Genomic DNA, 25,110 nt, shown 5'->3' on the forward strand with positions numbered 1-25,110 from the left:
CTAGTTTCGCTTCTTCTGGCAAAGAAGTGCGTTTCAGTCCGATTGTTGAAGTCCTTTCTAGGGATGGCTTCGTCGTGCATCGCTCTTGTCCCTCATTGCCGACTACGAGCACGACCTATCCAACAGGCTCTGGACAAACAGTGGCGTCAAGTCACCGGTTCCTTCAACGATCAGGTTACCATCACCGTCCCCATGAAGAAGGCGCTCAAATGGTGGGCACAACCACACCAGCTAGCGGCAGGCACGTCCTTTCTGTTCAACACCCCAGATCTGACTCTAACGACGGATGCCTCCCTGGAGGGCTGGGGAGCTCACCTCCAAGACCTCTCCGTCAAAGGGAAATGGACTTTGCATCAAAAGACCTGGCACATCAACAAGTTGGAGCTTATGGCTATCTTTTTGGCTCTGAAATCATTTCAACCAGTGCTGCAGGGAGAGTCAGTTCTCATACAGACGGACAACACGACCTGCATGCATTATATAAACAAGCAGGGCGGAACAAAGTCTCCGGTGTTATCCCGTCTGGCAGAGGCGGTTTGGGACTGGTCCATCAATCATCAAATCCAAATCACCGCAGTTCATCTTCCGGGGTTGTCCAACCTTCTGGCGGATTCCCTAAGCAGGTCCCGATCATCCAACCACGAGTGGGAACTCCACCAGCCAACACTCGATATGGTCTTCCACCGTTGGGGATTTCCGGAAATCGACCTATTTGCGACTCCAGAGAACCGCAAATGCCCCGCTTACGCAAGCTGGCATCCCCACAAAGGATCCCAAGGCAATGCCCTTTTGATGGATTGGTCGAATCTCTTCGCCTACGCTTTTCCTCCGATCCCTCTAGTGCCTCGAGTACTTTGGAAGATGCGGAGAGAACCCTGCCACATCCTTCTGATTACTCCCAGGTGGCCACGACAGGCGTGGTTCTCGGAGCTGCTACTCCTGTCTCAATGCAAACCCATTCTTCTTCATCCTCGAATGTATCTTCTCTCCATGAACAGGGGTCAAATCTACCATCCGGACCCCTCTTCCCTGAGCTTGTCAGCCTGGAACCTGAGCACTGTGAATTTGCACATCTGACCATCCCTCAGGAATGTCGTAACATCCTTGCACAGGCCAGGGCTCCATCAACTATAAAAACCTATAAGTTGAAATGGAAACGCTTTTGCCACTGGTGTGCAGACGCCGGAGTACATCCTTTGCGTGCCACGCCCGCTGAGCTCCTCCCTTTCTTTCTCCTTCTGGCTCAGTCGGGTTTGTCACATGCTACTTTAAGGGTTTTTCTGGCGGCAATATCACGCTTCCGCCATGATGGCTCCGCCTCCCTATGCTCATCCAGATTGATACGCCAATTTTTCAAGGGACTTCTTCGGACTTTTCCTCCAGTTCGGCGTCCCCCTCCCGAGTGGCGCCTCAACATTGTCCTATCACAATTAATGACTGCACCTTTTCAACCAATCCATAAAGCAGACCTCAAGTATGTCACCTGGAAGGTCGCGCTTTTACTTGCCTTGACGTCTTCTCGTCGAGTGAGTGATTTGCATGCATTCACGATCAAACCACCATTTCTACAGTTTAAACCGGATTCTGTGCTTTTACGCACTAACCCTACTTTTCTTCCAAAAGTGCCTTCAGACTTCCATATTAATGAGCCTGTTATATTGAAGTCTTTCTTTGCTAACCCGCAAACTCCTGCAGAGCAACGATTGCACTCTTTGGACATTAAAAGATGTTTAAAATTTTACATCAGCAGAACAGCCCAGTTCCGAAAATCAGATCAACTCTTTGTAGCCTATGGCCGCTTTCAAAAAGGGCGGCAAGTCACCAAACCTACAGTAGCTCGCTGGGTGGCTTCGGCGATTGCTTTCTGCCATCAGAAAGCGGGAAAGCCTTTACAGACTGCAGTACGGGCCCACTCCACCAGGTCTATGGCCTCTTCGACTGCACTCTTTGCCGGAGTTCCATTGCATCAGATTTGCAGAGCAGCCACGTGGTCCAGCAGGCACACGTTCACAAAGCACTACAATCTGGGTGCCATGGCTGAAGGAGATACCGCAGTGGGACAAGCTGTGCTCCGTAATCTTTTTCAATAAGGTGAGCCTCTGTTCTACCCTCCTCCTAATAGTTTCCAGTCTAATGCATGTCTTCTCTATGTATACATATGATTGTATAACTTCTATGGCATGGGTTTTTATACCTGTTGATTCCAGCCTTTTGTTTATACATTGCATTCTGGAAACTTTGTGTTGGAATACGGACTGCTAACTATTCTATATTCAAGCATGTGAATCTATGAAAGACACCCCAATACTGGAGAAGAACAATTGTTACTTACCTGTAAACAGGTGGTTCGCCAGTATTGGTGTCTTTCATAGATTCACATGCGATCCTCCCCTCAGAGGCTCACTTCTCCTCATAGACTCTGTGGTCACTCTTGTGCTACGAAAATCTGAGGGCTTGAGCTCTGAGGAGAAGGTTCTAGAGGGCTGCTGGCGCCTGATTGGCTGCAGTTTGGACTAACATAATGACGAGGATAGGCTGCATTTGGAACTGTTTTATTCCCATGCATTCCTATGGAGGACTTTTTAGTTAGGTACCCTATGCTTCTTGTATGCATTTTTGGGGTTTTTCCTTATTATGTATATATATATTTATTATATATTATTGTATATTTAGTATTTATTGCTATTTTATTTACCGTGGGACTCCCACTCCGACGACGGGGAATATTCAAGCATGTGAATCTATGAAAGACACCAATACTGGAGAACCACCTGTTTACAGGTAAGTAACAATTGTTCTTTTTCACCAGTGACAGGATTGAAAAAGTGTGTACTCCCCATGTAATTCTTGCTTCTGTGAATACCACACTCCTCCACAGGATTCCCTGGAGTCCATTCTTTAGTGCTTATTGTGCGGTTGGGCACCTCAGCATTGACGTCGAGGTACACTATGTTGTCCGGTAAAGTGGGCAAAAATCCATATGATATTGATTTATGACCAGTTGTGGCACTCAGAGGTCAGGCATGGACGTTTCCCAGCTGTGAGAAGGTGGCTAATATCCTGTAGTGGCATGTTCCATGTTCGGAATCTCCTTGGAATTCAGGACATGAGTCTGGTTGACGATATGACCCACAGACCTCTGGCCTGTCCTCGAAAGGGCCTCTAAGAAACTGAGAAGTGGACTTCTCTCCAAGGATCGCCAAGCCATAAATGACTTTTAGATCGCTTCAATAACTCCCTCAACTGTGGCCTGACTATTTTGGCACCCTTTAAGGGAATATGCATCACCTGATCTTTTTGAAACCGCTATGACTTCCATGGACCTATTTTCAAGTTGGTGCCATGCTGCAAGAGGAGAACCAGCCACTGCAATAACACACACGAATCAGTTGTTTCATTATGAAGCTAGTGTCCCATCACTTCCTATCATTTGTTACAATATTCCCTTCATTGTGTCCTACTAAGGGTTATATGTTGTTACCACGAATTCCGTTGCAACGCATGCCTTTTCCACGCATGCGTTACCACGGAATTCGTTTTCCCCTCATCTTCTTTGTCACGTCGTTCTTACGTCATAAAGAGGAAGCGGAAGTTTATTCCGCTTCCTCTCTTATGACACTGTTTTCTACGGCACGGCGGGATCGTTTTTTATGGGGGGGGGAGACCCCCCCCAACCCCCCTTTTTAATCCTTCGGTTTTTTTTTTTGTTCGTGGTAAATACGATTGTTGAAGGCATACGCGTTGGGAAGACGTTTACGTGGTAAGTGCCTCGTTGTAAACGTTAAGCGTAGTACTGCCTTCGTTGTTAATGATGTTTCCCCTACTAAGCAGCTGAGGAGGATAGCCAGCCCGATTCCAAATACTCAAAACTTCTAATGTGCTTTAACCGCCACCAGTGCTTAATTTGAGGTGGTGTCTGCAGGTGGGGCCAACAGCACTTATTTTTGGGGGCAAGCAATTATTTTTTTTCAACAGACTTTGATTCGGAGCAAGAGAGAGCAGTCTGTTTTGTGTAATCCCAAAAAGCATCCCTTGATGCTCAACTGAAGGCACTGGAGAGGATCCATGTGGACATAGTGAATTCTCATGCTGAGACTTAGGATTTTGATGCTTCTGTTATTACATATGTCCCTCCAGTAATACGTCCTTGGTGCAGCTGCCTTGGCTTTCAAAATTAAGAGGTTGGGCGTGTGTCTGACAATGGCATTCTGCAGTAGCACAACCAATCTTTGCACTCTTGTCTCTTGTGAAATGCTGCTAATGCCTGAAGAGGCATTCCCTGAGGACATCAACAGCATTTCGAAACATAGGGGCATATGTACAAGCCCCTATCGCCACGGGATCGTCACTTTTTGTGACATTTCTGTGGCGGTAGGGGCTTTGCCTTATTTACAAATCAGCTTTTAGCCACTTAACGTGGCTTAACGCTGCCTTGTAAATAAGGCCCCTTTCCCTCTGTGCTTGGCATGAAAAGGGTAAACAGTGGGTGTTGCGGTGGGCGTTCCACCACAACACCCATTGATGTTGACACTGCCCCCTATTAACAAGCGCAGCGTAAATAGGAGGCAGCACCAAAATTAAGACAAGGAAAAACCTGGTCATAACTTGGCGAAACGAGGAGAAATGCTTTATTTCTCCTCGTATTTGCTTTTTTCATGTGTGCTGCCCTGTACAGCACACATGGAAAAAGCAAAATGCCATGGATTGTTTATGTTCAGGAAGGTGGCCCTTTCTGCACATAAACAATCCTTAAGAAAATAATGACATTTTGTAACCTGACAAAATGGCATGTCAAGATTGTTTATGTGTAGGAAGGGGGACCTTCCTGTACATAAACAATCTTCCCCTGCACCCAGACCCCTTTGCACTATGGTGCAAGGGTAGCGCCAGTGCAGGGGGAAACGCAAGGCTCCACCATATCCTTGTAAATATGGTGCAGCCTTGCGTTTCTGAAGTGGCAGAGTGAGGCTTTAAGCCATGACTGCTAACGCCTCACTCTGCCACTTCCTTGTACGTATGCCCCATTATATGTATTTAAAATGTTATTTTCAATTCTATGTCTAATTGCATTTGAAAAAAATTATTTTAAACCCCAAATAAAAAATATTTTTTGCTACAAAAAAGTATTTTATAATGTATTTGAAATTCTATGTATGCGACTTATATAAGTACTATTACGGGGGCATATTTTCAAGAGAATAGCGTAGCATGGCTTTAATTCATAATTGCTAACGCTCCACAGTGAAGTAGTGTGGCTCACTGGTTAGAGGCGGCAGACCCGAGAGCAGAGTACGGCCCGGGACCAGGGTTCGATTCCCGGCGCGGCAGGTTTCTGGACCAGGGTCAGCGGACTCGATAATTCTCTCGCCTCGGTGCCCACTCTGATCAGCGATCACACTCGGCAACTCTGGGCATTAGCTTGCCTCATCTTCACTAACGGCCCCACCAGACCGCCAGGGATGCCTGGTCTCACCCTGGAGATACCCATTAAGGGACCATCTCTCAGGGAAGCCAGGAAGGGTTTCGCAGCGGTCGAAGCGCCTTGGGACCCTACGGGTGAGTAGTGCGCTATATAAATGCCAATACATCCACTCCGCCATTCTGGTAACGCAGGGATGCGCCATATTACAATGATACTGCGCACCCCTGTGGTTTCCGTAGCGCTGGCGCTAAATTCAGCTGCGTAGTCCCAACGCAGGCACCCTTGCAGCATTGTCTATAGTGCAAGGGTGCCTGCGTTGAGGGAATGATTGTTTATTGTACATAAACAATCACAAATGGTGATTTGTTACTCTTATGTGTGCTGAATTGTGCAGTACACATAGAAGTTGCAAATTCAGTTTTTTTTTACTGATTGTTTATGTGCAGGAAGGAACACCTTCCTGCACATAAACAATCATTCGTGGTGATTTGCTGTTTCTGTGTGTTGCACAATGTAGCATACATAGAAAGAGCAAAAACGAGGAAACAATCATTTCTCCTCATTTCGCCATGTTAAGACCAGGTTTATTTAGTCCTAATTTTTGCACTGCCCCATATTTACACCACCCTTGTAAATACGGGGCAGCATCAAAAAGCATTGTGTGTTGCAGCGGAACACCCACCACATCATCCATTGCCCACATCTTTCACGCTAAGTGGTGCATGAAAGGGGCCGCATTCAGGAGGCGGCGTTAAGCCACGTTTACTCGACATAACGCCGCCTTGTAAATAAGAGGGTTTATCGCCACAGGAACGTCATAAAAAGTGACGGTCCTGTGGTGATAAACTCTTGTAAATATGCTACTACATGTTAAATAAAATGCGTTTACATCAATAGCCTTGACGCTTTTTAATGCTTCCCCCGTCACATATAATATAGTTTTATTTGGCCCCCCAAAACAGCAAACACATTTTCCCACATTTATATATTCCATAAAATGGTAAATACTGCTGGCAATGTAAACGATTTCAGTGTGACTTGAGGGTACACCCTCTAAAAATGTAAGACAAAACTCAGGTGCTGTAGTGCTTTTCTATCCACCACTCTAAATATGTGCACTGCTAAACAAAGCAAGCAAACCAAACATTCAATTCGCCAAGAACAGGGGTATTTTAAAACAAGTCCAAAAGAAATGCTCAGTGTTACTTCTATCTTTCAAAATATGCCTTGAGTGTGATAAAATATATTGCAAGCAAAAGAGCAAGACTGTGCGAGCGTCCTATCGAGAAATGTTGACAAGAAGTATTGTTTATTCTGGTCTTTTTCACATAATCATACCGAACTGGCAATGTGTCCCTTGTCATATGTAACACCTTCAACCGGTCTCGGTATTTTGAACACTGAAGTTATTTTTAGTCATCCCTTTTAAAAGCTCGCTCTAGTACGTGCCTGCCGAGATACAACTGGCAGGCATTTCACCCTGAACATTTCCACTTTATGATATTGTCCCATAATTGAGCGGATTAAGCCTTACTGTTAGTTTGGTGCCCCCCCCCCCCCCTTTAACACGAAATCTTAGCCAGGACATGCGTGACAAAGGATGTTACTGACAGAAAGTGACAGAGTAGTTGGCATCCTCTCATTTATTCTTTCAATGTTTTTCTTGCACTGTCTGTTCTTTAATATGATGTTTTCTGCATTCTTCAGGGCGAGGCAAAGCACCAGAGCCTAGAACCCCCCACTTAACCCTAGTCACCTCCATTTACATCCAGTCACACCCTCCCACGGATCACTCCCCACAGGTTAAAGGCCACTGCTTTAAATAGACACCAAATATCTAAATGTATTTTTATAACAGAAGTCATTCTTTATATCTATTAGATGGTGGTCCCATCCCTACAAACGATCTTCTCCCTGCCTGTAGCCCCTACAAGCAAAGCAAAACAAACAGCAACATAAAATATTATTATTAATCCAAACATACATTGGGGTACCCTCATACCTCACAGCCATCTCACCCAACAATATCCCAATCTTTTTACAGTGCCTGTAATACATTCAAACATATCTATATAAATTGGTGGAACGTGCAAAGAGAGTTACATTCAAACTATAATGTACTGCCATGGCACAGTTGCAGCTCTACTGGTAAGAAGGCAAACACAAGGAGATGATGGACGGAGTGCTGGAACTTTTCAGACGCTCACTCCCAGTCACAGATCTGGGTTGAAGCCATCATCATTCTTTAGCTCACTTCGCCACCCCAGTTCAGACATAGCTATATGGAAATCAGTCTTGACCCAGTGCCTCATGGGAACAGTCCAGCCTGAGCTGCCAAGCAATGTCTTCCCTGGACAGGAAACAAGCATCCTGGGACCAGTTTCGGGGTAACACCCCTCATCAGCCAGGCTAGCTTGAATCTAGAGGCAAAGTGAGCAAGGGACCCACGTCTGGGCATACCCTGACAACTTAGGGCAAACAAAGCAAACACAAGGAGATGATGGACGGAGTGCTGGAACTTTTCAGACTCCCACTCCCAGTCACAGATCTGGGTTGAAGCCATCATTCTTTAGCTCACTTCGCCACCCCAGTTCAAACATAGCTATATGCAAATCAGTCTTGACCCTGTGTCTCATGGGAACAGTCCAGCCCGAACTGCCAAGCCATGTCTTCCCTGTACTGGAAACAAGCATCCTGGGACCGGTTTCAGGGTAACACCCCTCATCAGCCAAGCTAGCTTGAATCCAGTGCAAAGAGAGCTAGGGACCCACGTCTGGGCATACCCTGCCAACTTAGGGTGAACAAAGCAGATACAAGGAGATGATGGACGGAGCGCTGAAACTTTTCAGACACTCACCCCCAGTCACAGATCAGGGTTGAATCCATCATCATTGTTTAGCTCACTTCACCACCCCAGTTTAGTGTCCTTGGATGCTTGTTTCCAGTTAAGGGAGGACCTGGACTGACAGTTCAGGCTCGACTGTTCCCATTGGGCGCAGAGTCAAGACAGATTTGCATATAGCTGGGTCCAAACCGGAATGGCTTGGTGAGCAAAAAAACTATGGATTTAGGCCCAGATCTCTGTACTGGGGTGAATGTATCACATTGTTCTGCATTCTGTCCATCAATCGTTCTTTTTCTACTGGTAAGGAAGCCTCCTTGGGCCACACGGAAACACGGAGCAAGGTAGGTGTCAGATGCTTGCAGGACCATGCGCCACAGTATTTTTAGAGTGCTGGCAAGACCACTCACCACTGAATCTTGAGCACCACATTATGCCTTAAATGCTCAGCACATGCCTGGCAGTGCCTCCTACCAATAATAGAAGGGAGACACTGTTACGAAGTAGTCAGAATCAGTGAAAGTTCCAATGAAGGTTTATTAGTGACAGCCCCACACCTGTGGAGATGCGTGGGTCAGCAGAACATAAGTGTCAATGCAGATGATGTCACAAGGGGTAAACTGCGGGGAGGAATGGAATGTAGGGGAGACCAATGGGGAAGGGAGGAACGCGGAGCTCACGCGCAGGGAAAGGGAAGGTACCAAGGGCTGGGGCACAGGGGGGAGATAAGTGAGTTACAACACATCTTCCTCTCTTGAGAGTTTTGACAACAGTGCCACTAGAAGTGGTAAACAGTAACATGAGAGTACATAAACTGGAGAACAATTAGTCACAGAAGAAGTCATCCAAACGTTTGGGTTTTCGGATGATTCTACCAAACCTTCCAGATACCAAAGGTAAGTTAGGTGTACATTCGGTGTCAGAATGGGAATCATGGCTTGATCTGCCAAACCTACCACTGAGCCTGTGACCGTCAGACGCAACTTCAGAGTCAGAATGTGGGCTGTCACTAATAAACCTTCATTGGAACTTTCACTGATTCTGACTACTTCGTAACAGTGGCGACGAGGATGGGATGTAGGGGAGACCAATGGGGAAGGGAGGAACGCGGAGCTCACGCGCAGGGAAAGGGAAGGTACCAAGGGCTGGGGCACAGGGGGGAGATAAGTAAGTTACAACAGACACCTTGACCTCTTATAGGCGTTCCCTACAAATAAATGGAATTTCATAGGTGACAAACAATTTTACTAAAACCCAACTTAGCCCTGCTATATGCTGTTAGCTGTGGGCTATCATAGAGAAGTTTAAAAAAATGCTTGGCTCCTTTCGCACATACGAAAACAGGAGGACTGTTTTTTTTTTAAAAAAATGGAACAACCTGCTTTTTATTTCTTGTGAGGGGCAATTGGTTGACTGCCTCTCGGATGTTAACTCATTCTTAAGAAGTGAAAAAGAGAGAGAACGACGAGGTTTTGTAGGGGCTTGTGAGGCTCAGATTATTTGAAGTTGTATATCAATATCTTTTTACCAGTTCTAGAGAGGTGCAAGAGGCTTATAGCATGAAGGTGTCTGTGTATTAAATATTCCAGAGTCACCAGGTAGGTAGTGTTTTATTACTGTCCTTCTCACCCTCCCTTTCTTTATAAGCGTGTGACATGTTGCACTAGCACTGAAGTCGTTTCACACCAGATGTGGCTGCATGCAAAGTATGTCTCCATAGTGCTTTGATTGTAAAGTGAGTTCAGGGCCTATTTGTCTCGTGTTCTGTATAAATTCATTCAAATTGCGAACACTGATATAAGGGCCATTCCACCTTCCTTCGTCATCATGTTCAGGAGTTCTTCCTGCTGCTGCTGTTATGTTAATGCCGTTTCCACTTTTACAGGGTAGCAAGTGTTCAGAGCGAACCCGGTCAGCAGAACCTTCTTCAGCAACCATTAGGGAGAAAGAGAGGCCTGAGGCAGGTAAGGATCATTGGGTCAAGTTACGCAAAAGTACTTCTTGGCCGAGGCTAAACAAGGACACTTTTGGGTCTGTGTTTTGGAAGTATCAACATATTTTTGTTTATTTTGCAGATTACCTTATGTAGAAAACCAAACTGTTGAACTTTGGTTAAGAGGCCACAGTATTTAAGTAAGCTGCGGCTGACCTACAAAGTCCAAACAATCAAATGTCTATTATGTAAACAGGTTTCGGTGAGGAAACCCTTATCTTGGCCTCGATAGCTTAGCACAAGCATCAAAGTCTACCTCGGAGAAAATGTCATGTGTACGTGAACAGCAACACCACAACAACATTAAGGTTACGAAATAAGACACAAGATAATCCGTTTTAAAAGAACGCTATGTAATATTCAAAATGGCAAAAAATTAAGTGATCCTGGTGTAGGGATCAGGATTTATCGAAAAATAAATTTAAATCTTTTAACATTGTTTTTGGCGCTGAGGCAAGGCAATGCTCCGAGGGATTTTGTTTAATAGGAACTGTTTTTGAGAAGTAATTTTCTTCAAAACCACTCGCATGTAGTAGCAAATGTTATTGGTTAAAATACAGTGTATGAATAGATTACCAGCTCTTGAGGACTGCTTCTTCAGGCACCAGTCTTCTGTTTCCCATTGCATGGGATGGTTATTCAGACACCAATCTGTTGTTTCCAATTGCATGAGTTGGTTATTCAAGCTCCAGTCTGCTGTTTCCAGTTGCATGGACTGGTTCTTCAGACACCAGTCTGAATAACCAGCCCATGCACCTGGAAACAGCAGACACCAGTCTGCTGTTTCCAATTGTATGAGCTGGTTCTTCAAGCTCCAGTCTGCTGTTTCCAGTCCCATGGACTGGTTCTTCAGACACCAGTCTGCTGTTTCCTATTGCATGGGCTGGTTATTCAGACACCAGTCTGCTGTTTCCTATTGCATGGGCTGGTTATTCAGACACCAGTCAGCTGTTTCCAGGTGCATGGACTGGTTCTTCAGACACCAGTCTGTTGTTTCCAGGTGCATGGGCAGGTTATTCAGACACCAGTCTGCTGTTTCCAATTGCATGAGCTGGTTCTTCAAGCTCCAGTCTGCTGTTTCCAGTTCCATGGAGTGGTTCTTCAGACACCAGTCAACTGTTTCCAGGTGCATGGACTGGTTCTTCAGACACCAGTCTTCTGTTTCCAGGTGCATGGGCTGGTTCTTCAGACACCAGTCTTCTGTTTCCAGTTGCATGGGCTGGTTCTTCAGGCACCAGTCTTCTGTTTCCAGTTGCACGGGCAGATTCTTCAGGCACTAGCCTGCTGTTTCCAGTTACATGGGCTGGTTATTCAGACACCAGTCTGCTGTTTCCTATTGCATGGGCTGGTTCTTCAGACAGCAGTCTTCTGTTTCCAGTTGCATGGGCTGGTTCTTCAGGCACCAGTCTTCTGTTTCCAGTTGCACGGGCAGATTCTTCAGGCACTAGCCTGCTGTTTCCAGTTACATGGGCTGGTTATTCAGATACCAGTCTGCTGTTTCCTATTGCATGGACTGGTTCTTCAGACACCAGTCTGCTGTTTCCAGGTGCATGGGCTGGTTATTCAGAAACCAGTCTGCTGTTTCCAATTGCATGAGCTGGTTCTTCAAGCTCCAGTCTGCTGTTTCCAGTTCCATGGACTGGTTCTTCAGACACCAGTCAACTGTTTCCAGGTGCATGGACTGGTTCTTCAGACACCAGTCTTCTGTTTCCAGGTGCATGGGCTGGTTCTTCAGACACCAGTCTTCTGTTTCCAGTTGCATGGGCTGGTTCTTCAGGCACCAGTCTTATGTTTCCAGTTGCACGGGCAGATTCTTCAGGCACTAGCCTGCTGTTTCCAGTTACATGGGCTGGTTATTCAGACACCAGTCTGCTGTTTCCTATTGCATGGGCTGGTTATTCAGACACCAGACAGCTGTTTCCAGGTGCATGGACTGGTTCTTCAGACACCAGTCTTCTGTTTCCAGGTGCATGGGCTGGTTCTTCAGACACCAGTCTTCTGTTTCCAGTTGCATGGGCTGGTTCTTCAGGCACCAGCCTTCTGTTTCCAGTTGCACGGGCAGATTCTTCAGGCACTAGCCTGCTGTTTCCAGTTACATGGGCTGGTTATTCAGACACCAGTCTGCTGTTTCCTATTGCATGGGCTGGTTATTCAGACACCAGTCAGCTGTTTCCAGGTGCATGGACTGGTTCTTGAGAGACCAGTCTGCTGTTTCCAGGTGCATGGGCTGGTTCTTCAGACACCAGTCTTCTGCTTCCAGTTGAATGGGCTGGTTATTCAGGCACCAGTCTACTGTTTCCTATTGCATGAGCTGGTTCTTCAAGCTCCAGTCTGCTGTTTCCAGTTGCATGGACTGGTTCTTCAGACACCAGTCTGCTGTTTCCAGGTGCATGGGCTGGTTCTTCAGACACCAGTCTTCTGTTTCCAGTTGAATGGGCTGGTTATTCGGGCACCAGTCTTCTGTTTCCAGTTGCTTGGGCTGGTTCTTTAGGCACCAGTCTTCTGTTTCCAGTTGCATGGGCTGGTTATTCTGACACAAGTCTGATGTTTCCTATTGCATGTACTGGTTCTTCAGGCACTAGTCTGTTGTTTCCAGTTGCATGGACTGGTTCTTCAGACCCCAGTCTTCTGTTTCCAGTTGCATGGGCTGGTTCTTCAGACACCAGTCTTCTGTTTCCAGTTGCTTGGGCTGGTTCTTTGGGCACCAGTCTTCTGTTTCCAGTTGCATGGACTGGTTATTCAGACACCGGTCTGCTGTTTCCTATTGCATGGGCTGGTTCTTCAGGCACCAGTCTGCTGTTTCCAGTTGCATGGACTGGTTATTCAGACACCGGTCTGCTGTTTCCTATTGCATGGGCTGGTTCTTCAGGCACCAGTCTGCTGTTTCCAGTTGCATGGACTGGTTCTTCAGACACCAGTCTGCTGTTTCCAGGTGCATGGGCTAGTTCTTCAGGCACCAGTCTTCTGTTTCCAGTTGCACGGACAGATTCTTCAGGCACCAGTCTGCTGTTGCCAGTTGCACGGGCTGGTTCTTCAGGCACTAGTCTGCTTTTTCCAGTTGCACGGGCTGGTTCTTCAGGCACCAGTCTGCTGTTTCTAGTTGCATAGGCTGGTTCTTCAGGCACCAGCCTGCTGTTTCCAGTTGCACGGGCTGGTCCTATAGGCACCAGTCCGCTGTTTCCAGTTGCATTGGTTAGTCCTTCAGGCACCAGTCTGCTGTTTCTTTTTGCATGGGCTGGTTCGTCAGGCACCAGTCTGATGTTTCCAGTTGCACGGGTGTGTCCTTCAGGCACCAGTCTGCTGTTTCCAGTTGCATGGGCTGGTTATTCAGGCACCAGTCTGCTGTTTCCAGTTGCAAGGGATGTTTCCAATTGCACGGGTGTGTCCTTCAGGCACCAGTCTGCTGTTTCCAGTTGCATGGACTGGTTCTTCAGGCACCAGTCTGCTGTTTCCAGTTGCAAGGGATGGTTCTTCTGGCACCAGTCTGCTGTTTCCAGTTGCTTGGGCTGGTTCTTCAGGCACCAGTCTTCTGTTTCCAGTTGCATGGACTGGTCTTTTAGGCACTTCTCACCTAGTGCTCCCAAATTTCATAGAAGTCTTAATCGAGCATCATGCGAAGGCAAGTTGTGAAAGGGCTTCTCACAACTCTCATTAAGGCAGGTGAACACATCGTCTTCTGTCTTTAAGATTTTCTAAGCTCACCCAGGGTTAGGTTTGCATACAAAACTTGCCAGGTTTGCATACAAAACTTGCCAGATGCCACAGGATCTTCGCGGGGCTCTGCATTCATGAAGAAGGGAGCGCTTATTTGGTCCTCATGTTCAACACAGAGCATGGCGTCCTCTACTCTGCCAATCTGTCAGTGTACTGGGATCATATTTTTGTAATGGAAGCCTGGATGGGCATACGTGAATATCAGAAACTTCTCAACTACAATTTGTAAATATGTGGATCAGTCAAAAGAAACGAAACTTTGACATTTATAATCGTGGACAAGAAAGAGTATTGTTAAAACATGGATAAAATTGATCAAGAACGGTTGGAATTATCACAGAAATGCAGTGCAGCCAGGGAGTGGAGGGTGATTTTCACCCTCCCCACTTATCTGTCAGTGTTGGCAACTCTGTAATTAGGTGGACGGCTGTTTCTGAGGCCCTGCGGAGCGTCGGCCTGGTAGAGTGGTGGCAGACCCAGACTGGGAACACTAAGCTGTCCTGGCAAATTTGTCAGACCAGCCATGTTGGGGGGCTGCAAGTGTGAAGCACTGCTGCTTTTATTACTGGGGGCCGATATTTCAGTACCTCTGCAAAACCAGCCCCGAGTAAAAACACGGCCCCTACCATCTCAAAACCGGCCCCCACTCTTCCAGCCTCCCAGGGTGACCCCCGATGCACGGTATAGTCAGTCCGGCCCTGGGTGGTGGGCAAGGTGAGAGCATGTTAAAGAGAAGTATGTGAAACAAAGGGTCCTTCTTGTGCTTGAAATTTGCAATCGTCCTGAAGAAAAAGACATGGTCAGCCTTAAAGCTGTGCTTTTCCAAGATGGGTTTCTTCCTAGTGTTTGTTGTCTTAAATTCACAATCCAAGATAATGCTTGCTTCTTTTGCTTTGATGACATGTCCTGCCTGGACCATATATAAAGAGAATTTATGTAGAGATGAATGTGTCCCAGACTCAGTGCGTTTGATCCCTTGTCTTTTGTCACATTCTTAGTCCAATTTCAAGTAGTTATTGTACAGTTATTTGCTGTTTTTTCAGAGGCTGGCTTCCTAATGTTTGTATTCTAGTTCCGAAGACCTTATGCCTAGCACCTTCTCCACCATCTTTCAGAGTAGATTAGGTGTTTTGCTTATCAGCCTTATTATCTTCCATCGTCTGCAATGAAGAATCATCGAGATTGCCATGGAGATTCTTTTGCCCTTGTGGTTTTTTCCTTCTAATTGGTACCCTCTTATTGAAACGCTGCCACCCTTTACATGTGTATTAAGTGCAAGATGGCACTATGGGTACTGGGATGAGTTACTCTTTCTTGACAGATCTTCACAATATTCAATCCTTGAACCTACTCTCAGAAATCTTAATCCACCAGCAGGCAGGCACCCATACTTGGGTCCTAGACCTCCTCAGTCCTTATGGATCAGCAAACGACGAGCTCTCCTAAATCTAGGAGCTGCTTCCAGGTTCGTAGATTCAGAATAACATTGGAAACACCTCTGTACAATCTCTTACCAGGCAGATGTGAATTATTCCAGCTAAGGTGTGATTGTCTTCGACTCTCATTCTGTCCGTTCAGCTTTACCTTCCCAGACTGAAGTTGCAGACGTTTTCAAACAATTAACTCATTATTGATTTGAAGACCTCCTTGAGCCAATCAAGCAATAGTTCCAACACTTTCCCTGCCTCGTTTGTACTACATTGTGCCCAGTTCCTTTTCATGGAAATGCCATACTTTAAAAGAAATTACAAATGTACATTCTCAAAACATCAGCTCTGAGTCTTTCCTAGGTTTCTCCCTCCATCTCTCGAATCCACAGTGAACTCACTCTGGCATCGAGATGTTCAAAGAAAATTCCAAAACCCAAACATTTCTAAACACATCTGTTCCTGCACGTTGGGGTAAGGAATGGCCCTTCCACTCAAAGTAAAGAACGGTAATGGACAGAATATCAGAAACAAAAATATCGTGAGACAAAATATTGTGTCAAGAATATTGAGGACAAGAATATTGTGAAGGTAAGTTTCTATAGGTAAGCAACGATTTACTACATATAACTCCACAGATAAGTGCCTTGACGATATAGATATATATAGATATATATATATATATATATATATATATATATATATATATATATATATATATATATATATATATATGGTACGTGGCGCTCCCGCAAATATACCAACACAGCTGATCAGCAACACAGGAACCAGCAAGACCCATATATTGGTGCAAATATTTTTATTTTAGTTTTTAGCCCAGCACCAGTCCGCCATGACGCGTTTCGGCTAGAGATAGCCTTGATCACATGACGATATATATATATATATATATATATATATATATATATTCAAAGTACATAGATATGGAGTTAAGAGTAGTAAACCTATATTTACCTATTTGCACTTACCTTCCCGATATTCTGTTGCTAGATATTTTTGACCTACTATTCTATCCTCTCAATATTTGTGTTTCCGATATTCTGTCAGTTGTCCAGATACGGAGAGATAGGTGTGGCTTCTGAGGCGGCTGAACTTACAAGCAAGCTGTTATTCATAGAACACCTGGCCACCTCGCCATAGAGATTGTGAAGTGTACAAACATCAGGTAATTCTTATCCACTGGAGGCTCGGCTGGAAGGAATGTTTGAATCACTAGTTCAGAGTGATCAAACTTTTAGGGAGGTTACTGAAGTAATTTCAGCAACATAGCTACTAAAAATAGAATAGGTTATTTGCTTTAATTTTAGTTAATTACCTATGACAATTAAGTTTCTACTAATTTTCTTACAGAAGTTAGTGAAAATAAATTTTAGAACGAAATGTCACTTTTATACTACTAATTGTACCAACATGTGCAATGCACTAACCCCTTGTTAGCAGGGAAGACAAATATTTTACCTTTAGGTTTTTCACATTAAGCCCCTGTCCATAACTTCTACTGCAGTTGTACATCTGACTCCAAGAGTGGTAGATATGTCTTTTATAAAGCAAAATACTTGGGCATTTCCGTTTTAACACAAGGGCCTAAACTTGTTGCCACACAGTTGGGCCTAAGGTCAGGTTGCAGTGATGCAAATGTAATTGTAGTGAACGATCGGAAGGTTTACATTTCGAACTTGTGCCATGTGTATGCAGATTACAAAAAGGTCAAATATGTTAATTTAATTGAAAAGATGTTTTCGTTTTACAGTTTTATGGAAGAGCACATTTACCTGGGAGCTGTTTTGAAGGTTCTAAGAGTTGATAAGGCTGAATACCGTTATCTAGTGTCTATAATGCATCCTCTGCGACTACCCCTTTCAACTAAATTGGCATTTCGAGCCTAAAATACAACTTAATGATTTCAAATTCCAGGTTTCAGACGCTCAGCCACATATGCAATCCCAAATATGTCAACCTAACTTAAGTGTTCCCAAAAGGCACCAACATATTTGTTACTTTGCTATCTTCTGCCACATATATTAAATTATTGAATATAAAGATACACCCTTGAAAGGTATGGCACCTGTTTTTACACTGGGAGAGAAGTGTGGTGTCAGGAAATGCTGAATGCAAGCCTTTTCAAATGCCTTGTTGCATTTTATGTAATATACGTTAAATCGTATGCATGAATGCAACATGCACAAAAGACTTCTTGGTGCTAAGAATAAAACGTCATAACAGGTGTTGGAAATAAATGAAAAGGACATGGCCAATTAAAGTGAAAAGCCAGGTTTTAAGACATTTCTAACTTCAGTTAAACATGGCTGTTTATGTATTTGAACTGGCAGGGCACTTCTGGATTTAGATCCTGCCATCTTAAAAGCTTCGGATACTCCTAACAGCACTTTTATTGACAGACTACAATGGTCCGCCAGATTTGTCCAACAGAAACTGAATGAAATCTGGAGTAATTAGTGATGTATTCGACCAATTAATGATCATTCACAAAATAAAACATACTCGAGAAAATACATTTTTTTCAAAAGCATTATACAATAGAATAAACAACCATAAAATGAAATAAAAACAATTTTTACTTCATCATGATATAAAAACAACTATAAAAAAATCACATTAATTCCAAGAAAGCTTAACAGCCACAATAATAAATTCTAATGTATGACTAAAGTCTTAATCCCAATTCGACCAATTATTAATCCTACACAGTAAAAAACATATTCAAAATACATTCCTAAAATAGCATTATACCACGTCGTTAATAAAACCAACCATATAAAATATATCCTACACTATTGTTATAAAAACTGCTAAAAGGGAACATCACATTAGTTTCAAACTGCTTGCTGGTCGTGCAAAACGTTTTCTAATGGATGGCTAAGATATTGATCCTAGTACGCCAGGCATAGAGTAAATATCTTGATATAGAAAACACGAGCCTTTCTGTGGTATCAGATCTTAGCATTCGCATAGCTTCTACGGGTCATGTGATAGACAGTTGCCAACAATTTAAATAAAGTGTATGTGCAAATGGTGGTTCTATCTGATCTATGAATGTCTCCATCAAGAAGGAACATTTAATATCCCAGAACCTTTCAGTTAAAGTGCCAAGTGCTAAAGAGATAAGACAGGAATCCTTGATGTAATCCCAGAACCTTGCTTTTAAAATGGGTACCACGTCTTTGGTCATGGACTTAGGATCCTCCCATAGGTCCCTCAACCTTATCTATAAAGCCATTGTTTGACCTCCTTGAACCACTAGACTCGGCTAACCGCTTTATCCAATATTTGTACTTCCGCTACAGCTTCCTTAATGGCAGTCTGGGTTTTCCTAATCCATAGCCTCACCCAGAACACCAAAACCTTCAATACAGCAATATGGGTGATACTGTTTAGCCTGGGATCAAGGCTTACCAGCACCAATGCCGTATTTACATGGGAGGTTTAATAAAGATCTTAATAATTTATTCTCAACAAGCTCCAAACTCTTTGTCTGCTCCAAACCACACAATTCCGCCCCATAAAGAGCAGCACCGAGTCCTCTAGCTTGATATTGCTGGAGACATTTGTCGAAACACAGCTCAATTAAATTTTTTAACAATTGCTGCCTCTTTGTGCTGTAGTGAAAAACAACTCTTTTGGATATGGGCAGAACATGACAGATTGCTAGACAGTCTACCCCTAAATAATCAACCACCTTGACCTACTCAAGAATATTAGATCCCAGCCTCAGCTTTCCCTTAAACGATCAATAGGGATGTAAATGTGGTCTTAAAGCAATTAGTCTTTAGGTCAAAATCATCACAAACATTAGCAAATCTATTTAATACATTCTGCATACCCATTGTTGTTTTTGAAATCAACAACATATCGTCATCAAAACGGAGTGATGGAATTAGTCTGCCGGCTGATTTAGGGGAGTCACCTCAGCCGTCAATAAGTGTGTTAATTAACCCATTCATATACAAAGTAAACAATGTGGGGGCCAAAACACTACCCAGGCAGACTACTTTTGAGACATTAGTATTCCCAGTGAGATCATCACTTTTGCTCCATCTAAGTTTTCCAAAAATATCTTGGTGCAGATGCATTATAAAGTGTAGCCAGCCATTGGGCATCTCTACATCCCTCAGAGTGGCCCACAATTTGTCTTGCGAGATATAATCAAAGGCGGATTTGAGATCCACAAACACAACAAAAATGTTTCCCTTCCTAATAATAACAATCTTCCAAATAATCAATAAGAAGCGCAACACCTGATCTAGAGTGCTTTTGGATGCCCTGAAACCGGCTTGCAGGTGCGACAGTATCTGTTTTTGCTAGATCCAAGTTTGTATCTGTGTCAGGATCAGTTTACCCAATACTTTGGGACTTATTTATGAGCCCTTGCATCACTTTTGTGACGCACAAGTGGCGTAAAAAATGTGCCTAGATGTGCCATATTTACAAAGTAAGGCATCTAGGTAGATGCGTCACTTTGTAAACACCGGCGCCACATTATACCTGCCCCAGGTATAATGTATGCAGAGGGGGCGGGGCCTTCAGATGCAAGTAAGGGTCGTAGAAGTTGGGCAGTGAAATCTATAAGATTTCACTGCACCAATTCTGGGACGCAAATGTGTCAATATCTTACGCCTGCATCATGGCAGGTGTAAGATTGATGCAGGCACATTTAAAATGGGACTTGCCCATGTGTAATGACCCATTGCTGAAGTTGCATCACTTTTGTAACACACTCCAGCAATGCATCATTTTTGCGCCTTCAGATACGTCAGAAATATTGACGTATCTGTAACTCCCTGAGACATGATGCGTCATACTGTAAATATGACGCATCATTGGTGTCGCAAGGAGGGCGCAATGTAAAGTGATGCATCGCTGTTTTCTCGCAGCTATGTGTCACTTTTCATAATTGAGGACCCTTCTGTCGAGTATCTATCTGCCTTATTGGCCTATAATTTGAGGTGTCCCCTTTAACCCCTTTCTTAAATATTGGTATAATATTGGTATAATTTCAGTACCATTCCATGTGCTTGGTATATAACCCCCACGAGCAATAGCATTAAAAACTAAATTTAGTATGTAGCTTTGATTGATAAATATCTCCAGGTATTCAATGCAGCACTGGTGCTTTGCCCTTATCCATACTACCAATAGCAGGCACAGTTTCCTCCAACATAAAACAAACTAAATCCCCTATCTTTCTTTCTGGCAGCAAGTGCGGACTTTCCTTCGTAGTCCCATATCCTACCCCCAGTCCCTCCCCAGAATATAATTTGGTGAAATGCTCTACCCATAAACGCGGTTGTATAAAAAAAATCTTCTTCCTTAACTGTATGAAGTGTTCCTTTCGTTAACAAATGCCAGAATATCTGGCTATCTTTCAATTTTGACGCCTGAACTAATTTGCACTAGTTCTCTTCCTCCCAACATTTCTTAGTGTCCGTGAGAAGCTGGCCTGGTTTTATGATGTCCACTAATGTAAGTAGGCACCTTGCACCATTCCAGACGACCCTTATGGTGATTTCAGAGGTCTTATACAAACTTAAAAGCTCTCTAAGTGGTAGCTATGAAGAGCAGCTTTCAGGCCTAGTCCAGAAGGAGTGTACCAGAAAGCAATCTTATTTATAGATTGTGTGAAAAAGAACCACACAAGGTATTTATCAAAATATGTGTTTATTATTTAATACTCTTTCACACGTTTAGATATCTCCTACATGGAGATAAACACAATGCAACCAATACTTTGAGTAGAAATACAGTAAATTACACAAAATAGGCCGAGGGGGGAGGGGGGTACTAAACCGTAAACTAAGAAAGTGGTACAAGAACCACAACTCAGGTCAAGACAGTGACGAGATGATGTAGAATTGCTAAGAACCCAAGGAGCCACCCAAGGTGAGTAGATAGGGACCCTATGGAGAGCGTGTGCAGTGTGGGAACACAACAGTGTGCTCCGTACACCTCTTTGTGTAAGTCGCGGTTGGATTTTAAAAGATTAAGGACCCTTCCTGTGGACTCTAAAAACAAAAATCCATGGAAGACCGAAGGTTGGAGAGCCACCCCACCCGTGGATACCCTAGTACCCATGTTACCTACACCAGGGAAAGTGGGTGTATAGGTGTCGGAAACCGCTGTCAAACCCAATGGAGGACTTCAAGAAAGTGCTGCTGCAGAAGAAGGAGAAAGTGTCCGGTGGTATCCAAAGGTGGATTCGAGATGAGAGGTACCTGCAAGCAGAGGGGACAAAGTCTATGTCACTAGGGGTTGACCAGGTGACTTGTAAGACAAATGCCCTTTGATGTCGGGTGTTGCAAGATGGAAGATGATGACCTTGACTCTGCAGCTGTGCAGATCAGGTGACGGTGACGCTGAGGAGGACCAGGAGCCATGCACGAGCTGTCCCACGAAGGATGGACGGGGTCGGTGTCTGGCGGGAGCCACCGACCAGCATTGGTTGCATTTGCCTTGGCAAATGCAACCAATGCAGGGATTGAAGAAGGAGCAATGTCGGGACCAGAAAGGTACAGGGGACTCACCACAAGCAGGGGTATCAGGGCAGGCCCCAAACAATCAGGGGAGCCGAAAAGAAACAAGTGTGACCCTCAAATGGGCCCACAGGCTGGAGGCACTGGAGTTGCGAGAGGACCTCGAGCAGCTCACCTAAAGATGCAGGCCACTGTGCACACGATCCGATGTGGCTGAAGATTCTGGTTACTGGAGGCGCTTGAGGTTGGGGCTACTTATAGCCCAAAGATCTTCTTGACAGGAAGCCAACAAGCCTTCGCAACTGCAAGTTGATGCGGTGCTCAGGGCTTTGGTTATTGCAAACCCCACCAGGGACACTGGCCTCAAAAGTGGTGAGAGGGCAGAGCAGGCCTCAGGAGCTGTGCAAAACCTCCACCTGTGTTGCAGATCCTTACGGAGTCCGGAGGAGCTCAGGCTCAGCAGACCGCTCGACTTAGTTGTTGTGCCTGCAAATGCAGAGGAGTGACTCCTTCACTCCAAGGGAGATTCCTTCAGGTGTTTTTGATAACCACAGACCTTGGAAGGTTCCTGTATGGTGCACAGGCACAGACGATACAGCACACTGGAAGGGAGACGAAGTCAAGCCCAAACAAATTCCAGAAAAGTCCAGAGTGCCCAGACAGTAGAAGAAGAAGTGGAGTCTGATCTGAATCTTATCCCAAAATGAACCTAAAGACTCACCCACAGGTAAGCCCTTAAGTACCCTTTGGAAAGGGTTGGGACGTATTAGGGGACCCTCCCAGGGGAGGGTCTGGACAGGGGACAGGTTACTCCCATATCCTTTGTCCAGTTTCGCACCAAAGAGCGAACCAATGGCTCCCAGGACTGATTTGAACTGGACTATGCACAGGCACATCAAATGTGCCCCTCATGCGGACTTTGTGGTGTGGGCAATAGCACCCAGCCGGTCCCAATACACTAAATCCTGTCTGGGAGGTGGTCACACTTCACTGTGATAGGATGACTATTGTTCTGCCCTACCCTGCTCGAGCTTGGCTCAGCAGCAGGAGAGCAGAGACGTGTCTCTGGCCGGCAGCAGCCATTTTTTACTGTCCGGGTCTAGAAGGTTGGCACTGGGAACACTGTCTAACAGAGGATTCTTCCAGTGCTTGGAATCATACCTCCCACACCGTTTATGATGTGGGGGTATGATTCCAACATGTTTGATACCAAACATGATAGGACTTTTTGCAGGCGTTTTCGAGATGGTGATTGCGTAATTACGTGGTGCCCCTCTATATGGAATATGGCTGCTTCACTGACAACCCGGGAGAATGGACTCCGTTGGCTGTAGGGTTGTCCCGCTCATGCAGGGGCTCCCTCTCACTTCAAACCAAGCACCTTGCCATCACGATTGCATAGTTCTGCTATAGGGGGTGCCTAGGTTTTAAGTGCAGTGACCCTAGATATATGAAACCAATATATTTTGCTAGCTAGTGTTGCTAGCACCAGCTTACACAGGCTGCAATGGCAGGCCTGTAGTTACATTTTGAATGGTCACCCATGAGTGGCATAATTAATGCTTCTGCCCATGGGGGACCTCTGTGGTAACTTTTCCCTGGGTACCTTAGTAAAAAATGAAAAAAACATATACTAGAGACTTATAAGGGTACCCCATTATCCAATCTGGGACTGACCTAAGTACTTACCACAATCATTTAAGGAAGAAGGCAGATAGACTGGGGTCCTGATTAGGTGGATCCCAGTCATATTAGTAAAAAACAGCTTATCACCAGGCAAAAAAGTTGGGGTCACCATGCAGAAGAATACTACCTTCCTACCACGTCTTACGCCATTCTATTATATGCACTTCTGCCGTCTACTATAGCAATACTATTTCTGTTCTCTACTGCTGTAATTAAAGCTGATCTAGCCAGTTTACATTATTCATTGTACCAAGGTGCATCTTTCCGCCTAGGTGTGACATTTTTACTCTGCCTACAGAAATATCTCTTGATGGACTTAGGTAGATTAGAGAAGCTGCACATAGTTATCACATTGTCACAATTTGGGTTCCCCAATGTAGTTAGTGTCAAGATTACCTCCTCATAAATAATGGCTAAAGACTTCCCATCAGATAATTTAAAAGGCCATTCTATCCGCCTATCATTCTTTGTGGTAACTGTAGGCAGACCCGGAGCATCAGTGCAGTTAGTCAAGTAGGGGATGTCAATTTGCCCCAAAACCAGTGCTTTATGATCACTATCATGTCTGTCTATGACACCCATGTCTTGCACCTTAGGCCACAGACTTAAATTGACCATTAAATCCTACTTTGTGTAGTCACCCTTTTAAAAGTGAAGGATGCTTTTGTATCAGAGAGCATTCACCCATTGGAAGCATGAACACCATGGGTTAAAGTAAAGGACAGAACTTGCTGCCCGACCTTGGAACATCTCTTAAAGGGTGGAATATGTAGTTTTTATGCCACTTTCTGACTCTTCCTCTTGGTCGAGGTCCTGTACAAAATCAACTGGCTGATAGACACATTGATGTCCCCTGCTACAATAAGATACGATCCCTTCTTTGAGGTTTCTAAAAGAAATTGTCAAGTTCGAGATTGTGGCAGACTCCTGATTCTGGCATCAAAAGCGATTATAAATATTGATCAGCCTTATTACAAACTTTCCTTTTAAAGATTCAAAATCAAGGTCTAATATATAGGCTGATTAAATATTTAACCTGTAAATGTTACAAACCAAACTGGTCTTTACCCATATAAGTAACTGACCTGCGGGACGCCCCTCAGCAATGGTCTAGCCTGAACAATGAAGTTAGTAAAACCCACTCTCTGGATTGGTTTAATCGCCCAGGTTTCTTGGATTAAGCAAGTATGAACCCCATCTATAAACCTACCCCAATTAGCATCACTCAATTTAGACCTTAAGCCTGTGACATTTCATGTGATCACTTTCCGATGTATATCTTTTCCCTGGATTAGATGACACTCTGGTGCGTTATTTCCATCTGAATAAAATCCCGGCTCTTGGTATAATTGAATTCTTGTGACCTCGCTTGTGGGGTGGTTAAGCCTTTTTTTCTCTAAAAACGATCTCTCTGTGTGTTGTGAAATGACTCTTTAGAGGCTTCTCCTTACAACCAGTAACACCCATCAGGTGTCAATCAAGGCTAGTGAGAAGTTGGAACCTATTACGAGTTACAA

At 44.5% G+C, this 25,110-nt stretch overlaps 1 protein-coding gene across 1 annotated transcript in view; it reads left to right on the forward strand.

Annotated features, from left to right (window-relative positions):
• The window catches only part of UNC80 (unc-80 subunit of NALCN channel complex), a 2,521,865-nt gene that overhangs the window by 2,394,551 nt on the left and 102,204 nt on the right, over positions 1-25,110 (forward strand). Inside the window, exon 61 of the mRNA XM_086955549.1 lies at positions 10,150-10,228. Coding sequence (XP_086811675.1) covers positions 10,150-10,228 — 79 coding nt within the window. The remainder of the gene's footprint in view (positions 1-10,149; positions 10,229-25,110) is intronic.

The sequence above is a fragment of the Lissotriton vulgaris genome, chromosome 2_1 (genome assembly GCF_964263255.1).
Source record: "Lissotriton vulgaris chromosome 2_1, aLisVul1.2, whole genome shotgun sequence".
NCBI lineage: Eukaryota > Metazoa > Chordata > Amphibia > Caudata > Salamandridae > Lissotriton > Lissotriton vulgaris.